This window comes from Parambassis ranga, chromosome 22 (assembly GCF_900634625.1).
Source record: "Parambassis ranga chromosome 22, fParRan2.1, whole genome shotgun sequence".
Taxonomy (NCBI): domain Eukaryota; kingdom Metazoa; phylum Chordata; class Actinopteri; family Ambassidae; genus Parambassis; species Parambassis ranga.
In genome coordinates, this window is record NC_041042.1 from 18,518,079 (window position 1) to 18,536,989 (window position 18,911).

An 18,911-nucleotide genomic window follows, 5' to 3' on the forward strand; every position below is an offset into this window, starting at 1 on the left:
GATTATTTTACAACTTTTGATTTATTCTCCCTTGATGCAAACACATACACACACAGATACACTACACAATAAAATGGAAAATGTCCAAAATAATCACACTTTATTTAGAGAGTGGCAAAAAAGAAATGTGGACAAAAAAAAATTCCTCTAAAATGCTAATCAGCAGTACCTAATGATTTTATATGATTTAATACACCCTGAGCTATAGTGAAGGAGGGCCTTCTGTTATGTCAGACCTGGACAGCATTGATTGGCTGATATCTTTCATTTGGTAGACGGTTGATAAGCGGCTCAGTATGTATAGATCTAACCCCGAGGCCTGCAGATAAGGCTCTGCTGAGGTGAGATAATGCCCTAGAATAAAGAAAAATCAGTCACATGGTTGAAAATGTTTGTTGATGGAGGAAATGTGTAAATGTGCAATGGATGGAAAAAAATGATTTGCTTAGGTGAGGCCAATTTTCTTGATTTTTTTTCTTTAAACATTGAGAATAATTATTAGTGTGGCACAGATGATATTATAAATAATAAATCTATAATAGAGCAATTTTGTGAACATTAACATTTATTGCAGTAAATTGTTTTGATATATTTAAAACTTATCCATGAAGGCCTTTAAACCTTCTTTATTTTCACTATGCAACACATTTTTCCATGTATGAAGAATGCATGGTGAATAATCATGTGATGTTTTAATTATTAAGGAATTGAAGTGTTCATTTTATTAGAAAAATGGTCAGAGGCCCCAGCCAAACTGCTTGTGTGTACTTAAATGACATAATCATAACACGACTGTTACAAGTAAATGTCAAGCTAGGTTCAGGATGTCAGCGTTTAGTTGTGATGAGCTGTTGAAAAAGTTGTCAAATTATAAACAACTAATCTCTCACACAGGAATGCTATTTTTATTATGGGTTATTATGCTATTTTAGACCTACAGTTGCTTCCAGTTTACTGATGGCCTTTTCCCAATCCATCCATGGTAAGCTGTGTGGTGAGCAGGCACAGTAACTGTATGTTTTGGGGCAGACACTCTGTACATTGTGCAGGTTTGTGTTTTGCTACCATGCAGGACTACTTATAATCAGTCAATTTGTGCAATGAGTGTACATGCTAAAATGATTCAATTCCCCACAGTTCAGCTAGACCATTAAATCTACCAATGTTAGATGTTTGTGTTGAATTGATCTGTGTCCCAAAGGCCAAGGTGAACAAAATGACCCGTGTCACTGTTTGCCTATGGGCTAAGATCATTTTTGGGTGAAGTTTTGTTGTTGCCACTAAGCAGCCTCTATCGGGCTTCTCTTTAAAGGTATTTGGATGTTCTTTCTTGTTATGGAAGTGTATCAGTTTAGCATTTTGATCCACTTATATCCACTTATTGGTCTTATAGGTCCAATCGTATTCTGTTTTGACTATCTAGTTTCTACATCCTCACTAAATAAAACCCAGTCGCCACTTAATATCAGTCTAGTAGATAGTTTAATGTTTGTGCTTTTGTAGTGTATATACTGTTTGTAAGAAAAATAGCAAACATGAAGTTTTTATTGTTCACACACCTTATATTTTGTCTTAAAATGTCTGAATAAAAAAGTCAACCCTCAGGGGTGCTGGCGGAAATCCCTTGACAGCATGTAGATTATTACCTTTCAGAACACATACTGCATTTCCACAGGTTCTAGAATCAGCTGAGCTGTGGTATGCTGTCACCACCAATACATCTCACAGTCAAGTAGTATTTCATTAAAATTACATCCAATTGAAGTGAGGTTATTTTTAGGTATTAAAGGCATTTATTTTTCTAATCTCCTCCAGGCAATAATTTGTAGGACAAAAGCCTTGGACTTTATGGCTAACATGTGTTACACTAACTTGTCATCCTCAGTGTTTTAGGTGTATCTACTTCTAAAAATACTGTGCTTAGTTCTGTCTATATGCCTCTACGACAGTTAAAGTCAAATTCTGTTCAAGTTCTGTTTAACAGAGCAAAAAAAAAAAAAAAAAACTAGAAAAGGGCATTTCCTGAAGAAAAGTTTGCAAGTTTGGTTGCTGCAGCTGAAGCATTGCTTTGAACGCTGATGTGAAGGATTTCTCTGAATTGCTGGAGAATCAGAGCAATTCAGAGCTTTGTATGCCTCTGTGTGTCACCATGGTAACAGCAGAGGAGACCACTCCAACTTTGAGAGCCTGGCGTGCGGAAATGATTCGGAATTAGAAAATTCTGAATACAAGTTTGATAGAGCAGCATCTAATGAGCGTTTTAAGACTAAAATAGAGTCTGTAGCTTGAAATTTGTAGGAGGAGATACATTTGGCAGATGACACCGAAATTGACAACTATAATTTTTTGAAAATTTTCTGTGAGATGAACATTTTGATAGTTGAATGGCTGAAATCAGTCAATGTATGCTGAAGATACGCTGTGCCAAAAAACGAAGGAAGAAAGAGGGTGAATAACAAGAGTTTGATTGCCTAGCAATGGCAATCAAACTAAAAACTTGCTTGTCGTTCACACAAAGCTACCGCTCTGTAGATGGGTCAGTCTGGGCTGGACATCATCCCCCGTCCACCACAGAGATTAGAGTACCATTGCCAACTAGTGGTGCATCACAGTGTTGGGAAATGTTTTATTTTCATTTCAGTACAACAATTTTACATTTTAAAAAGCACAGAAATGTTATTAACAAACTATTATAGTATAGTATAAAAAGAACATTTATCTTAAGTCAGATTTAAATCTGATCACACAAGAGTTTTGAAGTGTTTAGAGGAAAATAGCAAAGCTGGACAATATATTGAAACTAGCTGCAGTGATGTCAGCACAACAATGAACGGGTTCTAACAGCGTCTTCATGTCCTCCTGATGGTGTCACTACATTTAACACAAATTACACATTTAACATCAAAGTTTCATCGAGAGGAGTTCCATTAGTACTGATGGTTACTTTTGAGCTTTGTCTCTTTCTTTTTATAAGAAAACAAAGTGAAACCAAACAGATGATAAGAACCCCTCCTACTGTCAGTCCGATGATGAGTCTTGTCCATCCTCCTGTGTCTGCTGATGGACTCAGAGCTGGTCTGTCAGTGTGTGTCTGAGCAGCAGCTGCTGTAAAGGACAAAAATGCGAGTTGAGACTTGTTGATGTTTAAATGAACATGTGGACTGTTTGAATTGAACCTGATGCTGTCTGTCTGTACAGAATATTATATGTTACAGTTAGAAGAACCGAAATCAGACAGTTCTCAGCAGACAGCAGCTTTAACTTACTCACCAGAGACTGTGAGCTCACAGCTGGAAGAACCAGAACCAGACGCTGTCAACACTGCACACACACACAGACCAGAGTCTTCAGTCCTGAGACTGGACAGATGAAGTCTGATTCGTCCTTCTCTGAGGGCGTCTGTGTCACTCTGGACTCTTCCTGAAAAACCTTCATCCACAGACTCTGAGAGCTCAACACCAGCATGGACCTGATACAGGACTGATACTTTCTGTTTGGTTATATGCTGACAGTAGACATGAATGTCCTCAGTCTTAGTCTCAGTGTCTGTGGGGAACGTCCACTCCAGTGTGATGTTGTGTTTCTCCTCTGCCTGATAGTTGCTCTGTGTCACATTCACTTCAAATGCTGCTGCTGAGCAGGTGAGGATGAGGAGCAGCAGGATCATCTTCTCTCTGTGAGAGGACACAGAGGTGAAGAGTCATCATCAAAATATCCTGCTGTGTCTATCTTTGAAACTGTTCTCCAAACAAACTGTTCTTTATTGTTCAGAGTCATACAACAATTAAAGTTCTGAGCTGCGACCTCAACATAACTTCATGTGTCAGCCTGTCACCATGGTAACAGCCCTGTCTGTATCTGTTGCAACATGAATGGTTATCAACTGCCCCTAACTGCAGCTCTCTCTGTCCCTCCCCTAATGCGTTTCCAATGTAAAAACACCTCTAAACAACTTCTGTTTCTGTCTAAACCGAAGCCTTCAGACAAAAAATATGGACACCGTCAGAATCATAAGATAAGAAGTGTTGCTCTACAACACAGTATAATTTTTATGTCTATGATTTTAAAAAAACCTGAAGTTGACCTGGAATTTCCTCTGTGGGATGAACATGTTGATAGTTGAATGGCTGAAATTGGTCAATGTATGCTGAAGATACGCTGCGCCAAAAAACGTACGGAAGAATAAGAATAAGAGGAAGAAAGAAGAGAAGAACAAGAGTTTGATTGTCTTACAGCAATCAAACTAATTAAAGCTGCAAGCAGCGATGGCGGGCCGTCGCACTCCTTGCGGTCCGTGGGACTCGCAGCCGCCCGCCTCCCCTATTGCCCTGCATCCTCTCTCCCCCGTTACCGGAATGAGCAGGGGTCTGAAGGGAAGAAGAGTACACCAGTAGGTGGTGCAGTGACTGTAGCATATCAGCATATCAATATGTGCAAAGTCAGAAGTTCAGCATGACTGTAAAGTTTCATCCACATAGAATGAAGTATATTTCATTGCGTCACCACAGCCAGACCATATGATGAAGTGCTGTGTTTTTTATAACTTTTGGTCCATAATGCTTTAAGAGTAACCAGAACAATTTTCAGGTGGATTGGACAAAATCCCCTAGGAGGAGTTTGTAAAAGTGCGGGGAGTAAGAAATGCAAAATGGAGTGGTTTTGTCAAAATGGCGGACTTCCTGTGCATTTTAGAGGATACTCCCAGAATACTTTTTTTCTTGTGTAGAGGCGATACATATGTGTACCAATTTTCATGTCTGTAGGTCAAACAGGGACGCAGATCTCATTCTAGGGGGCGCTGCTGAGCCATGTGGCCACACCCACATGTGACGATAAGGTGATATGAAAAGGTGCACAGGGGATGATGTCATGATAGAGTAAGAGGCAGGTACTAATAATAAATCAAGAAATACAGCAGCTTTCTCTATGGTAGCGAAGGGTCACCTTTGTGGCGATGCCCCGCCCACACGGTGTAACATCGAGCTACGTTTCTGATAACTTTTTCTCAGCCATGTCTTCAGAACCATGAGACAAAATCTTAGGTCTATCAGAGTATTTCCCTAGGAGGAGTTAAAATACAAGGTCTGGAACATGGAAAATCAGCCTGAACACAATTCATACTGGCAGTAGGTGGTGCTATGAGAGTATCAGGTCATTAGCATATCAATATGTTCAGAATGACAGGCTCAGCATGCCTGATTTTTTCATCCACATAGGATCAAGTATGTGGGAGATACAGCCACAAATACATCCATTTCCTGTGCGTTGGCGAACAGTCAACTTCGTGGTGGCGCCACAGCCAGACCGTGTGATGAAGTGCTGAAGTGTATAATAATAACCCCTTGTATTTCAATAAGGCACGTTTTGTGCTCTGGCCCTAAAAAGTGACACGTTTCCAAACTAGTTTTATTACAGTATTTTACCTTGTATGCAGACAACAAAACATTTTTCCAAAACTTAAAAATAGCAAGGTCACTGAAGAATCCCTAAAATGTTATACTTCCACCATCATGTGTGAATGTGGAAACGGTGTTCTTTGGTTTATACATCCATCCTTTCTCTCTCAAAACAAAGGCAACAACTCTGTGTCCAGCGCTCTAGTTTTATTTCATCTGACCAAATAACACGTTTCCAGTGTGCATGATCTTTCTACAGGTTGTACCTAGCAAACTCCAGTCTGGCTTCGAAGTGGCTTTTCTCTGTGACTGGATCCTCTAGCACCTAGCATGATCTTGCACCGACTATGCGCCGACTATGCTTGCAGCATTGCAAATGCTACAATTACAACTGACAATTATTATTATTTGTTGCCACATAGAGGCACAATCACAAACATGTGGCACATCTGGACCTGTACGCTGCTCTTGTTTGTGTTTAATGCTGTTTTATGTAGTTGTCTGCATGTTTGTTCTTTGTGCTAAAATCCACTGCAGTCTTCCCTGTCAACCAATCAGAATTTGACATGCACGTACTGTGATAAGCCTAACTGCTATTGCTGTTTTGGGGCTGATATTGATATTTCTGTATTAAACTTTGCTAAGATTGATATATTGGCTGATATTTTTACTAGATGTTGAGTGCTGACAAGGTATGGCTGGCTTCCTTGCCAAGTAGTTGTCAGGTACAGGGTTATGATGGTTATAAGCTACGTAATTTGAAGACATCTGCTTTGAAGCTGCCTTATGTGCTACAGACTATACCTGAATTGTTAACTGATTGAGTCCAACCCACTTAAACCATAGTATAATACATACTGTACCTATAGCATATTTTTCTGCATTATATTTAGTAAACACACCAGCTCATATACACTGTTTCATCTGTGATAGGTTGATATCAGTGGATAATAGCAGACAAATATCAGTCTGGTTCTAGTCATAACAAGGGGTAAGAGCTCTGTTTCCATGTTGGATATCTGCACCGTGCCTTAGTCTCTGCATTGGTTTAATTACTATAGTAGTTGACTCTATGAACTACTGACACTATAAGGCTGGACAGCCTTTGTAGTTAGAAAAAATAGCTGTGCCACCTGCTTGATAATGGTACCGGAGACATGTACAAAACATATCAACAGATAATGTTTTACTTATTACTGAACAAGTGCAATAGTCCATAATGTACATTTTATTTATAACTGAAATGTATATTCTCAAGACTGGGTTTTCCTTTATAAATAAAACAGACATTTCCACTGGATATTCCATCAGTACCTGTGTGTTTTTCTGAGCCTCTTATTATTCAACAAGATTCAGCAGAAACCTGTCTCTCCAGGCTGGTCATCAGATAAAGGCAGTCTGCCTGGCAGACTGATAGTCATGCACTGCCATGAGAATAATGAGACTAATTTACCCAGCAGATGACCGATAACTCCAAACAACCTTTGTGGAGGAGGGAAAAATGCAGCAATTTCACAGGCACTTTTATTCAGGATGGATGACTGCCACAGCACTGTACATGGTAGCTGTGAGCTGTCTATTGCAATAAGGTCAACCTTCTAAAATACAATGTGCTAGACATGAGGGTTTTATTACCTATGCTTAATCTGGGATTGTTTTTTTTCTTGTCTTTTTTTCTTTCTTTTTTAATACTATACTATATAGTACTAATACTAATTGGTCAACTTTCTTAACTAGAAGGTACAATGTTGGGTCTCACCGTTGAGCCACTTAGAATTTCTATATTGGGCGGGAGGAAACGTGACGATACAAAGGTGGGACAGTTCCTCAAAACACTGATATGGCTAGTTAGGAGAAACTGGCTTTTTGTACCACTTAGTAGTTTGGTTGAAAGAATAGATTTAGTGATTCAGTCAGTGTAGTACTTGTCACCATGTCAGCCAAGAAAATGGTGCAGAAGCTTGCTTCAGATGGGAGAAAATTCACTATACATAATGGTGGGAGCAGTTTTGAAGCACAGTGCCATGCCCATCTTGGAACGCCCAGTTAATCAAAGTAAAGGCAAAAAGCTGGTGCTAGAGTGGAGGTGTAGTGCGTGGGAAGAAGCCACTCCATGATCAGTCATTTATTTGAAACTGAATTTTATCAAAAGACATATACAACATAATAATAAACACTACAATTACAATGGGGCCTTTGCACCACTCAGTGCTGGGGCCCTAAAAATCTGGGGTTCTACTCTAAAGCTGAGTTTTGTCTATTTCATTTTATTATATTTGTTGAAATGTTATGGCAGTTATGTCCCTATACTGAGAGAGAATAGTGACATAATATGTATGTGGTCAAGTTTTGAACAATATGTACTTGTTTAATTTTAATCATGTTTGTAACCACTGATGTTGTTTCTTTATTTTTTTAACTTCTCATTTTAGTTCACTCAGGTATCCTGTGAAGCTATTCTGATGTTGCACCGGGTTTTGTGATGTAGTATAAGGAGTAGTAAAATCAATGCTGAAGGCCCAGCTGTGACCCTCTGCCTCTCTTTTTCTGACAGTGATGAGACTGAAAGAGGCTGCTGGATTCCCTGTCAGCACAATTTCCCAGCGGACAAAATGAAGAAGGAAATTCTGCTCGTCCTCATGGCCAGAGAAGTCCATTCAATCAGACCTTGCATCAAAGGCCTGGATTTCTACTGTTCTGAAAAGTAACAGAAAACAGATTCAATCATTATCTTTTTGAGGAAAAGCAACAGTTCCTCCACACCATCACTGCCCTGCAGCTACCAGACAATTTATTGTGACTTAAGACTGTTAACCACAACCACGACTGTTCTCCCACTATAGCCCTTTTCCCTTTAAATTCCTATTTTTATAAGAAATATATATCTGAACATATCTCTACCCACATTGTGGATAAAACTGTGGATATCTGAAATTCTAAGCATCCTAATATTTTAATCTGACTGGATTCCCCTCAGACGCTTTGTTGGATTAACAAATTATTCACAGCTATGGATCTTGTAGGTTTTTCTATCAGGCTGCAGATGTTTCTCAGCACATGTCTGGGATTAGAATTTTTAGGTACACCAGGCCAGTGGGCACGCTACCTCCGCTGGGACGCCAGCACCCGCGGTGACCTCAGCTTCCAGTTCAAGACAGAGGCCTCAGAGGCTCTGCTGCTGTACTTTGACGATGGAGGTTACTGTGACTTTCTGCAGCTGGCGGTGGTGGAGGGCCGACTCCAGCTGCGCTTCAGCATCGACTGCGCTGAAACCACTGTTGTGTCTGACAGAAGGGTGGACGATGGCAGCTGGCACTTTGCCACTCTGAGCAGGTATAACCTGCGCACAGTGCTGGTACTGGACGGTCAGGCCAAAGCGGACGAAGTACAGCCGCAACGTCAGTTCATGAAAATAGTCAGCGACCTGTTCCTGGGTGGTGTGCCTCAGGATATCCGCAGCGGTGCACTTACACTGCCCACAGTGCGAAACATGCAGCCCTTAAGGGGCACAATAACAGACCTCAAATATGGCGTCTCACAGCCCCTGTTCCTGGGAAGCCTTAAGGTGCCCCTGGAGTCAGAGGGGTGGTGCACTGTCAACCCATGCGAGAACGGTGGCACATGCATGGTGGTGGATGGTGAGCCTGTCTGTGACTGCTCCAAAACGGAGTACAAGGGCCGCTTCTGCAATGAAGGTAAGAGCACATTGCTGTCAGTCATCTTATGGCTTTTTTTTTTGCTTGTTAGAATAAGAGTTGGCATCTAATGGAATCTGCTGTGTCATACAGGCTTGTTTAATTTTTCATGTTACAGAAATATTGCAAAGTCAATGTTTTTCACATAACTTGGCTCTTTATCTGTCTAGGCTAAGCATTGCTTTTGCTATTACACTAGGTCTCATAGTGTCTGAGCTATAAAATCAGAAAGCTAATCTAAGCACAGTTAGCCAGCAAAGCACAGGTTAATGGCATCGGTTCTGCAGGCAGTGATAAGAACGCCTTTAGAGAGAATGGGGCCTCCTGAGCCCCCTTTTCTTCAGCCAATCACAAGATGGCAGGTGTTTTATATCACATCCCTTTGTGCGGAGAATTTTTCCAGCACTGTGTTTCAATTGCTCTACAGCTGGCTGTGCCCAGACTAAAATTGATTTCTATTAAAAGAAAGCCCTTTACTCATTTCCCCACATGTATTTCCTCCCTGCAGGCCAAATAAAAGGCACTTTCATTTGCTTTATGCAGAAAACTTGAACTTGGATTTTCTGTCATTTGATAAATCCCGAGCTCAGAACATTCTGTGATAATGGCCGTTTTGTTGTGGTAATGGTGAACATGCAGAAATGGATCCAGGCACCTCTGCTTTAGAACGTGTGCTGAAAAAAAAACTCTTTCCATGTACTTAATTATTCACAATCAATGCACATTCTTCAGGCTTTCCAAACCAGCAGCTGAGGAGACACAATAATCTGACTCCTTATAAGATAATCGATACCACTTAGATGAGAAAGTCACTGAACCCGTTTTTCTGTTTAATTAATTCAGATCAGAGGTAATTTGTTCGAATATGTTGGTTCTACTATGTTTTCTTCCATCTTCTCTTAACTACTACACAAATATGGAATTTACATCCCATTTGGGCTGATGCCAAATCCTTAGCATACAGACAAAGGGCCAGGGAATCTGGAATTTAAAGATTAGTTTTTTCTTTTTTTGTCATCTCTCTGCAGGGTGGGGGGAGGTGTCAGGGCTTTTCCTTTTCTCAGTGTCTTGGTGGCGGCTCAACGGCTTTGCTTTTGCTCAGCTGATTGAATGTGCGGCATTTAACTGACACGGTGTGCTCTGAGGGTAGAAATGTTTGTGTGGCGTCCCTGAGTTGTCTCAGTGCATACACAAGAGAAAAGAAGAAGGCTAACCGGTGTGTGAAGTATTAAAGGAAAATCTGCAAGCTCTGTCAGTGCTTTGTCATGACATCAGGCAAGTAAGGGACTATAGCTGCAGCAGGTGCTGACTAGCACTGAGAGAGGACGCTGCACTTCTCCACTGACATCTCTGCCCTAGTTCCAGTCAAATACATGCAACAATTCTGTTTGTGCTATATGTAGTATGAAGCATTTGTGCCTTTACAATTCTTTCAGTCCTGATGCCACCGGCTTTGCACACACTGAGCCTAATTAGAAGCATAGTGTTCAGTGCAGTCCACTTGGACCAACACACTGGTGATTTTGGTTTGCTTGTTCATACTTTTATTGAGGCAAAAAAAATGTGAAATGTATCCTGAGGGTGGCACTTAAAGAGGCCGTAACACAAAATGCACAAATTATTCAGACTAATGTCTATGGCTAAAAATAAATAAGAGAAACTGCACTGATAGCCCGATTGACATGGAGTTGCATATACTTAAACCTGTGATGCTTGTGATGTGCATATTCTATAACATTTTGATATCTAAGTGTTCCATAATGTTTGAGGGCCATATAGCACAGATACCAGGTGGGGATTATGTGTCTAACTGCAGTAAAAACTCTAAAAAGCATACATGTTTATACATGACCAAAATAATCCTCCCAGAACCTGGCTGATGCCAGCAGAACAACACCATTACGAGAGCTGGAATAATAATAGCCAACTCTTCTATACTGTAGTTTTTGTTACATTATCCTCCTACTTCTGACTCTTCTCTTCCAAACACCACCTCAGCACTGTGATGCATGACTCAGTGAGACATTGATGTGAGGGCGCTAGTGACCCTTGTAGGTTAACGGGCTGCTTTTCCCGACCTTGATTTACAGCCTCCACGTTAGGACCCGTTCCCATCGTTGATTTATGTCTGGCTCCTACCCTCTGGCCTATCTGCCTGGCTGCCTCCTGCGAGGCAGTGATAGGTAAGGGAAGGCAGGAAACTCAAGCAGCCCTGAAAGAATTTAGATTGGTGATTGTTGAGGGATAAATAACATGCTTAATGAGCCTGGCTGAGGGGGGAATTGGTGCAATGCCTGCTTTTTGAATACATCAGAGAGAGAATATGGCTGACTCAAAGTCAGCAAGACACCACTGGGATGAGATCAAGTCAAAATGGCAGCCACAAGCTCTTCTTTCAACTTAGGGGCACATGAAAATATACAAACAATAGGCAGTCAAACTAAAGCCATGATGGCCAATCAAATATATGGAACAAACTAGTATTAGTACAAGGACTGCTGGACTGATCCTGAAGTTTAGCATTCCAGTATTAAATAAGTGTAGATTTAGCCTTTTAGCCTCAACTAGGGACAGTGTGGTACCTAAAACATGAGCAGAGGGGCACACTAAAAGCAGAAGGAACTTCTCTTCAACTTACAGGGGAAAGCCGAGGCTGCTTAAAGTTACATATCACAAAGAAAAGACAATTTAGAATTCGTGCCTTTTTAGAAAGAAACTGAAAAGATAGTTTGAGTCATTACATGCCAGGAATGCAAATGCCACAGCAGTATGCCTTTTTAACAAAAGCAGTGGAAGTCCTATTCCAGAAGCATTATTTAACAAAGAACAATCGTGATGGGCAGCAACCTTGTTGTTCGTGCAATGAGTCACGCTCACAGCAGAGACATGATTCACAGCCCACCACTAATGACGACACAGCCACTAATATTGCTGGGTTCCCAGAAAAGAGCCACTGAATAAGTGCCTGCCCAAATCTGAAAAGAAAATCTCTGTTTTTTTTTAGAAGCACAACTGCTTCATGCACCTTTACTTGTGTTTCACAGGTAACTATGGTTACTTGATAACCGGGTCCGGAGTCAGTACAGCATTTTCTGAAATTTGGTGTCAGCCATCAATTAAAATAATTGATTTGTTGACAGTAACTATGTAGCATCCGATTAAGTTCTTAAACCCCTGCAGACCTTAGTTTGAAAATTGTGTTCTCCTCCTGCTAATAAAAGACACTTGAAAATATTAAAAAAGCAACATTGAGGAAACAATATGTTTGCTTCTTATATGCCCTCAGTGTTTTGTGAAGCTGTACAACAGATGAAACAATAGCCATTTCATGGCCAGAATGCAACTCCGCAGCCTCCTGTGGATTTAGATGTCAGTATTTTGCAGACCCCTCCTTTTGACCGGTCAGGTTACTGACATCCACCTACTTAAATGTGTGATGTACAGTACTTAGCATCAGAGAGCAGCTTATTGACCTATGCTTTGACTCATACCTGTTTGGATTGAACATGCTCATAAATCTGCAGTAGTCATGTGCAAACTCAAATCCTGATTGATAGACACCACAACCTCTCCAACCACAAGTTCAACTTGACGATTTTGTCACTAACAAGACAACAACCATCCAGCACTGTTGCAGGGAAATCTGATGTTTGTGCAGGAAAGAAACACAAAACATAGACCTTGACTTTTCAGTTTTTAGTGACCGGGAATGTACAGTATGATGTATAGAAAATTACTCAGAAAGGGAGAACATCAACTACCTTGCATTTTTTTTATATCAGAAGCCAATTACCGTACATTGAGCTGAATGTATTTGCTGATGCCCATTTCAATGGTCCCCTGCCTTACTGGAAGTTCATCACCAGACTGGTATTCGGATGACCACCATTAAGACTTTGGCTTTCTGTTACTACTATTGAAGTCTGTCAGACTGCTCTGCACACTAAAAGGTATACCTAAATACATAACCTTGTTAGTTCTAACCATTTATTTACAGTAGTATTAACATAGTAGCTGTGATATCAGATCAAAAGGAAGGATGTGCATCATGCATCAATAGTCTTTAAATTTAAATCTGCCTTCCAACTGCCACTTTTATTAGATGTAAAATCTAACAAAGGCTTGGGAAAGGTTTGGTTTTATAGCTATGAAAAAGCAGGGAAGCCCAATAATTATTTTTTGCTGATGACTGCTGACTCTGTCCTCTCATGGCTGATGACTGATAATATCATTTTTGTATAACATTTATAAGTCATTGGCTGACTCAGTACCTTCTGCTCAGCTTAGAATTGATAAAGCCATAGAGCTGTCAAGATAAGCTTGACTACCACTAGAAACCTGCGTTTTTGGGTTAAAACTATTTATTATTATTATTACTACAATTAAAATGATACAAACAGTTCCAGCCCCAGTTATGAAGTGATACACACACTTGTAATTCATTATTTCTCAGCACCTCTGTCTGTTGTGCAGAAAAGAGAAAAGCCTTTTGCCCTGCGGGTCACTCTCTCAGCACAGTGCTGCCGACAGTCCACTATGAGCAGATGGCCTCAGCAACCCTCCCTGTTCCTCCAGCTGCCCGTATGTTAAGATCAACACCTAACCTTGCTGTGGGTGGATTCAGTCAGCAAAGAGATTTAAAAGCTGTTACAATGATGAGGACAAAAACCAATCACAATCATGCCTTCAGTGCTTAATCCTTTATCCCATGGACTGTGTAGGTGTGCACATACCTTTCACTGCTTTACCTTCCATGTTTATAGCATCCAAAAAACAATCAGTTAGTCCAACAGTAGTGAAAGAAGCAGAAGCAGATTTTGAAATACCTCATTAATCACTGTGCTCTCCCACTTTATCCAGCACATCATGAATCATCCCTTTAAGTAATCCACTTTCGGCTCTAATCCCCTGCTATCCTAGCCTCACCGGGTATTGAATTAAAAGAGAGAGTCATATTCTAACTCTTAAATTGTGTGTCCACCAACGAATACATAAGTTTGTCGAAGAGCTTGTGAGTCACCTTAAAGACTGTGGATCTGTCTCAAAGGGCTGGGGATACTTATAAGGTCCCAGTTACTGTAATTGTTTTGAGTTAAATGTTAGCAAGCCTCCCACTGGGAATTGTACCTGTATTATAAATGCTTGATTGTTTTATTGATCGGGACCCTTATTAAATATTTATTTGATTTGTCTCTACACACACAAACCAAAGCCCAACAATAGAAACAGGAGCAACACAGGGAGAAGGGAATTGTCAAATTAAGTAGGTCACGATAGAGAACAAAATGATAGAGCAGCAGGGAGGGCGAGTGAATACTGTTGATCATCAGAGAGCAAAGAACTGAGTTTAGGAGGATAGATTATCTGAAAGTCAAACTAGAGTGAGAATAAAAACTGAAAGATTAATCCTGTTCTCTCCCTTTTCTAACTACTCTGTCCCTCTTTTACAATGTACGTACTCATTACCGCCTCATCAACCCTTGTTCCTGACAATTACACGTGTTACAGAACAGAGAAGTGCTGATAAAGTCATTTTATCAGCCTAAATCAACTTGACCATAAAGGTGCTATTAGACCATTCTGCACCTCAACATTTACACCTCATTCCCAATAGGGTCAGTGGACAATATACTGCGTCCTTCATTGTAACACATCGTTATGTCTGACTTTGGTACTTGTCTCGTCCCATAAACATCTCTCAAAAGCGGTTTCCCTTTGTTTCTCTCCTTGTTTATACAACCCTCTGTTCCTGACCTTGACTGTATGTTCCTAGTAAACAGTATGAAAAAAAAAAATAAAATAAAAAAAACCAAACTTCAATAACAAGTCTGGGCGCCACACCCTTCGGTGTATGAAGGGTGGAGGCTTCAGCTGTTGTGCTCTTGACAATGTATCAGTCATCCTGGTTAATCCAACTACAGGCTAAGAGGTAGAGATCAAGTGGAGCGGAGGTGGGTCGAAAGAGATGTAATCTGATTTGATACCCTATCACCACTCAAAAAAGTGATTTAATTTAATAATATAATAAATACATATATACATTCAGGCGTTTGTTAAAGAGGGAAGCACAGTAAACATGTATAGTATAACATTATTGATTACATATTTGAAGTGGTATCAGAAAAAGCAAAGTGGTGTTATCATTATTGTACTACTATGCTATCTAATACCCAAGGACTTCAAGTTTAGGAGCATGTGCATAGATGACATTCATGACACAGCCAGTTGTGTTATAAAGCAAGTGCATATCTGTCTCGGTGATGTAACGGTATTACAGGAGGACAGTTCTCAGTTGTACAAAAACTGTCAGTGTGAAAAAAACTACACACATTCTTTTATTGTCACTCTCTTTATCTCTCATTGCTGTCTGTGTGTGTGTGTGTGTGTGTGCGTGCACACACTTAATCTGCTCTAATCTCTTTCTGTCAAGAGTGTTCCTCTTCTGTTGGTATTTGAGTGACTAGTTCAATGCCATGGAAATCTCAAACAAATCAACTGCTTCATAACAGACACAAAGGAATTGAAGCTTTAGCAAGATTATCCAAACCCATGCACACACACACACACACACACACACACTTTCACTCCCAGATGACCACTGGCTCAGTTTGGTCCACATTGTGGCCCAGCTGACGGTGCTCAGTTCAAACTGAATTAATATCCATTGCATATCAGATCGACTTCCATCTGCTTGCATTCACATTAACACCCTAACATGCCCAATTAGTGCACGCTAAGAACATTTAATGCATCTCAAGTCAATTACTTCGTTTGCCTGCTACTTAATTTCTCTGAGTGCCCTCACCGAACAAGGCCCCACATTCTTCTGCATGTTGTACAGCCATTTAATTTTAAATACTGGGAGTTTGTTGTTCATATCACGTCCTGTATCAAGTGCCACCCTCAGCTGAAAAATTCTAACTTCCACCATGATCAACAACACAAGAAAACCAACAAGACATATTTTTTGGTGTGCATATTCAACGGTGACCTCAAAAATCCCATTTTATCCAACAAGTTGACTTATAATGTAGCTTTTAACAATGTGTGCTGAATCATGATTTCTCATGTGTTTAATGTAATGGGAATTAATGTTGCTTTCAAACCAAATGTTCTCTTAAACTCTTAATTGCTAAAAACTTCTGCTTTTGGAAATGACATACAAATAGCTGTGCAAGCTGCCAGCCCTCTGTATGGACTATGAAGTGTTTTGTCATTTGCATGACAGTCAACATGCAAGCAATAAGTGTGTTTCTAATGCTGGCTTTTTTTTGCTTCTTTTCTCTGTCTCCTATTCCAGAGATCAAGAACAAAATGCCAGGTGAGTTTCTGAAAACTGCAAATAATATTTAATTCATGTTCTATAAGCTGTAGATTATTATCTGTACAGCTGCCATACAAACATACTGTATATTATAGTATGAGCTACATGGGGCCCTTGGTGAACTTTTCCAGGTTGGAAATTCATTTCTACATTACGATCCAACAAAATGAGCATAACCTCTGCAGGATTAGTTTAATGATTTTACTAGTGTCATGGTTACCCCCACAATTAGGACAGTGCTTGTCTGCAAGCTCTCTATGCATGTGCAATAAGCTGCCGCCATGACAGTTGTGCATGGTAATACGCCATGTCCGTCGATAAGATGCTAACAAAGGAGAACATTTAACACTAAATAAGCTACACAAATGGGTTTTCAGAAACAAATGGTGTAACTCCCTACGAATCATCTGAAGATACGCACAAATGGAAAACCCAGCTACACAAATTCCAATGGCATTGGTAAAAGCCAAACAAAACTAAAGCACTACAATAAAGCCACAGAACTCCACTGCCAAGTTGCAGACGCTCAACTCAACGGACACCCCAGTGGACGTAACAATAGCATGTCACATTTATAGCAGCTAGTTGTGTGGTGATCCCAACACATTTTTCACAAATCATCAGCACATTTGCTTGATTTTCACCCTCACAAGACTAAACAATCTTTTCTGTCTGTCTGCCACTATTGGCTACCATGGTGATGGGTCTTGCCCTGAACAATACACTAAATAAATACAGCAAGTGCATGCCATATATGTGCACAGGGGTCATTTTGTTGGCTTGCAAACAATGACCTCTTTTTATGTTCTCCGCTCCTGACGACCATCTGGGTGAGGTCAGGTCATTAAACGCAGGACAGTAACCTAAAAAGTTTTCAGACAAAAAAAGTTATCAGTACAAAAACTTTCTGCGAAGTGGCTCCCCTGTTCAGACTTTTGAACACAGTCTGAGCTACAACAGACTTTAACCAGTGCCATGACCATGACACTATTTACTGTACAATACCTACTGCAAAAATGTTTGTCTGTAAAATTGGTAGAGGGCTAAAAACATTCATCAGAACAGAAACAGAACTAAAAATGGATCACTGTTTAGCTGAATATATAATTGTCCAACTACAGTATATACTAATGAAATAGCTGTTTGATAAAAAAAGACGTATTCACAATTTGTTTTTGCTGCCAAATTCCCAAATTACTATCACAGGTATTAGTCCATACAAGCAGGTCAGTGTTAGTGAATGCGCTCTAGAGAAGACGACACGTGTGCTATTTCTTACAAGGAAGCCTCCTGCTCAGACACAGGAAGCTTTGTGTTACTCTTTGTGTTCAGATGTCATGCTTTCCTCTTTGGGGAAACAGCATGTGCCATCACAATACCAAAGTGTATTGAAACTAAGTGTTCAGTTTGCTAAGTGTTCAACTCTTTCCTTTCCTTCTCTTTTATCTCTGTCTTACCTTCTCAAGGCTTTGCACACATGATGGCAGAACAAGGTATGCCTCTCTCTCTTCACCTAGTTTCTACTGTCTTAATGTGATTGTAGTGTGGAGCTGCATTCTTTGGTGTTGGTGTGGAATGTATGTAGATGATCACAGTTCTATACACATTGTGATAGTGTGATGTTATTATTTATTTACTTTCCTAAAAAAGACAGTGATTACATATTTGGTTAAAACTGTGTTTAATCCCTGTGTTTTGAACCTTGTGCAGTTATTGTTTGGGTGGCAGTATGAAGTCTTGCACATCTAATGGAACCAGTAAAATCATGGCTTAAAATTAAACATGTCTTTGTGTAGTATAACACAGGTACATACATTTGAATGTATGCAACGTTGTATCCAATGTTGCAGCTTCTATAAACCACTCTATTGCACATAAACTAAATTTTATGTCCCATTACTGCTGGCCACAGTTGTAATGGTTAAATGTACTGAACAACACAACACATATGATGCATTCAAAGACCATATAAGAGTCAGGAGATTCTGAGAGTTTTCTGGCAGATTGCCAAAGTTTAATTTTAGTGGATGCAACCATTTTTATTATTATATTTTATAACCTGCCGGGGTTCAGAGGGTTAAGACATAAAATGTGTAACTTGTAGTGAAACAGTGAAAAAACTATGGCTGGCTGTTGGTCAGTTTGAACTCCACCATTTCTGTAATTACTGTTCAGTATAGTTTTGCTGTGCTTGCATGTTTGCTGTGTGCAACATACTTGCTACTGTACATGAATTAACCCTCATGACATGATACCTTTTGTGTCTCCTTGAATTTAAACTCACTCATTCTCTTTTTCCTCTTCCTCCTGGTCCTCATGGATTGTCTCTGCTGCCTCCCCCTCCTGCTCTTCTAGCTAAAAGCAAAGGTACAGCTTTTTCGAAATCTTTCCTTTTCCGCCTCTATGAAAAGCGACGCCTGCTCTGTGAGTGTTTGAGAGCAGTGCAGTGTAATGTGTTTTAATGTGTTTACTTGTGTGTGTTCAGTGTCTCTTCTG

At 40.1% G+C, this 18,911-nt stretch overlaps 1 protein-coding gene across 7 annotated transcripts in view; it reads left to right on the plus strand.

The window, feature by feature from the left end:
* Positions 1–8,406: 8,406 nt before the first annotated feature.
* Positions 8,407–18,911, plus strand: part of nrxn3a (neurexin 3a) — a 116,368-nt gene continuing 105,863 nt past the window's right edge. For 4 of the 7 annotated variants that reach the window (XM_028394862.1, XM_028394864.1, XM_028394863.1 and 1 more), the window contains exon 1: positions 8,407–9,091. In XM_028394862.1, coding sequence (XP_028250663.1) covers positions 8,407–9,091 — 685 coding nt within the window. Of the gene's footprint in view, positions 9,108–16,391; positions 16,413–17,881; positions 17,909–18,770; positions 18,783–18,911 lie in introns of all 7 variants that reach the window. The other 3 variants (XM_028394861.1, XM_028394865.1, XM_028394860.1) reach the window with 3 other exon arrangements.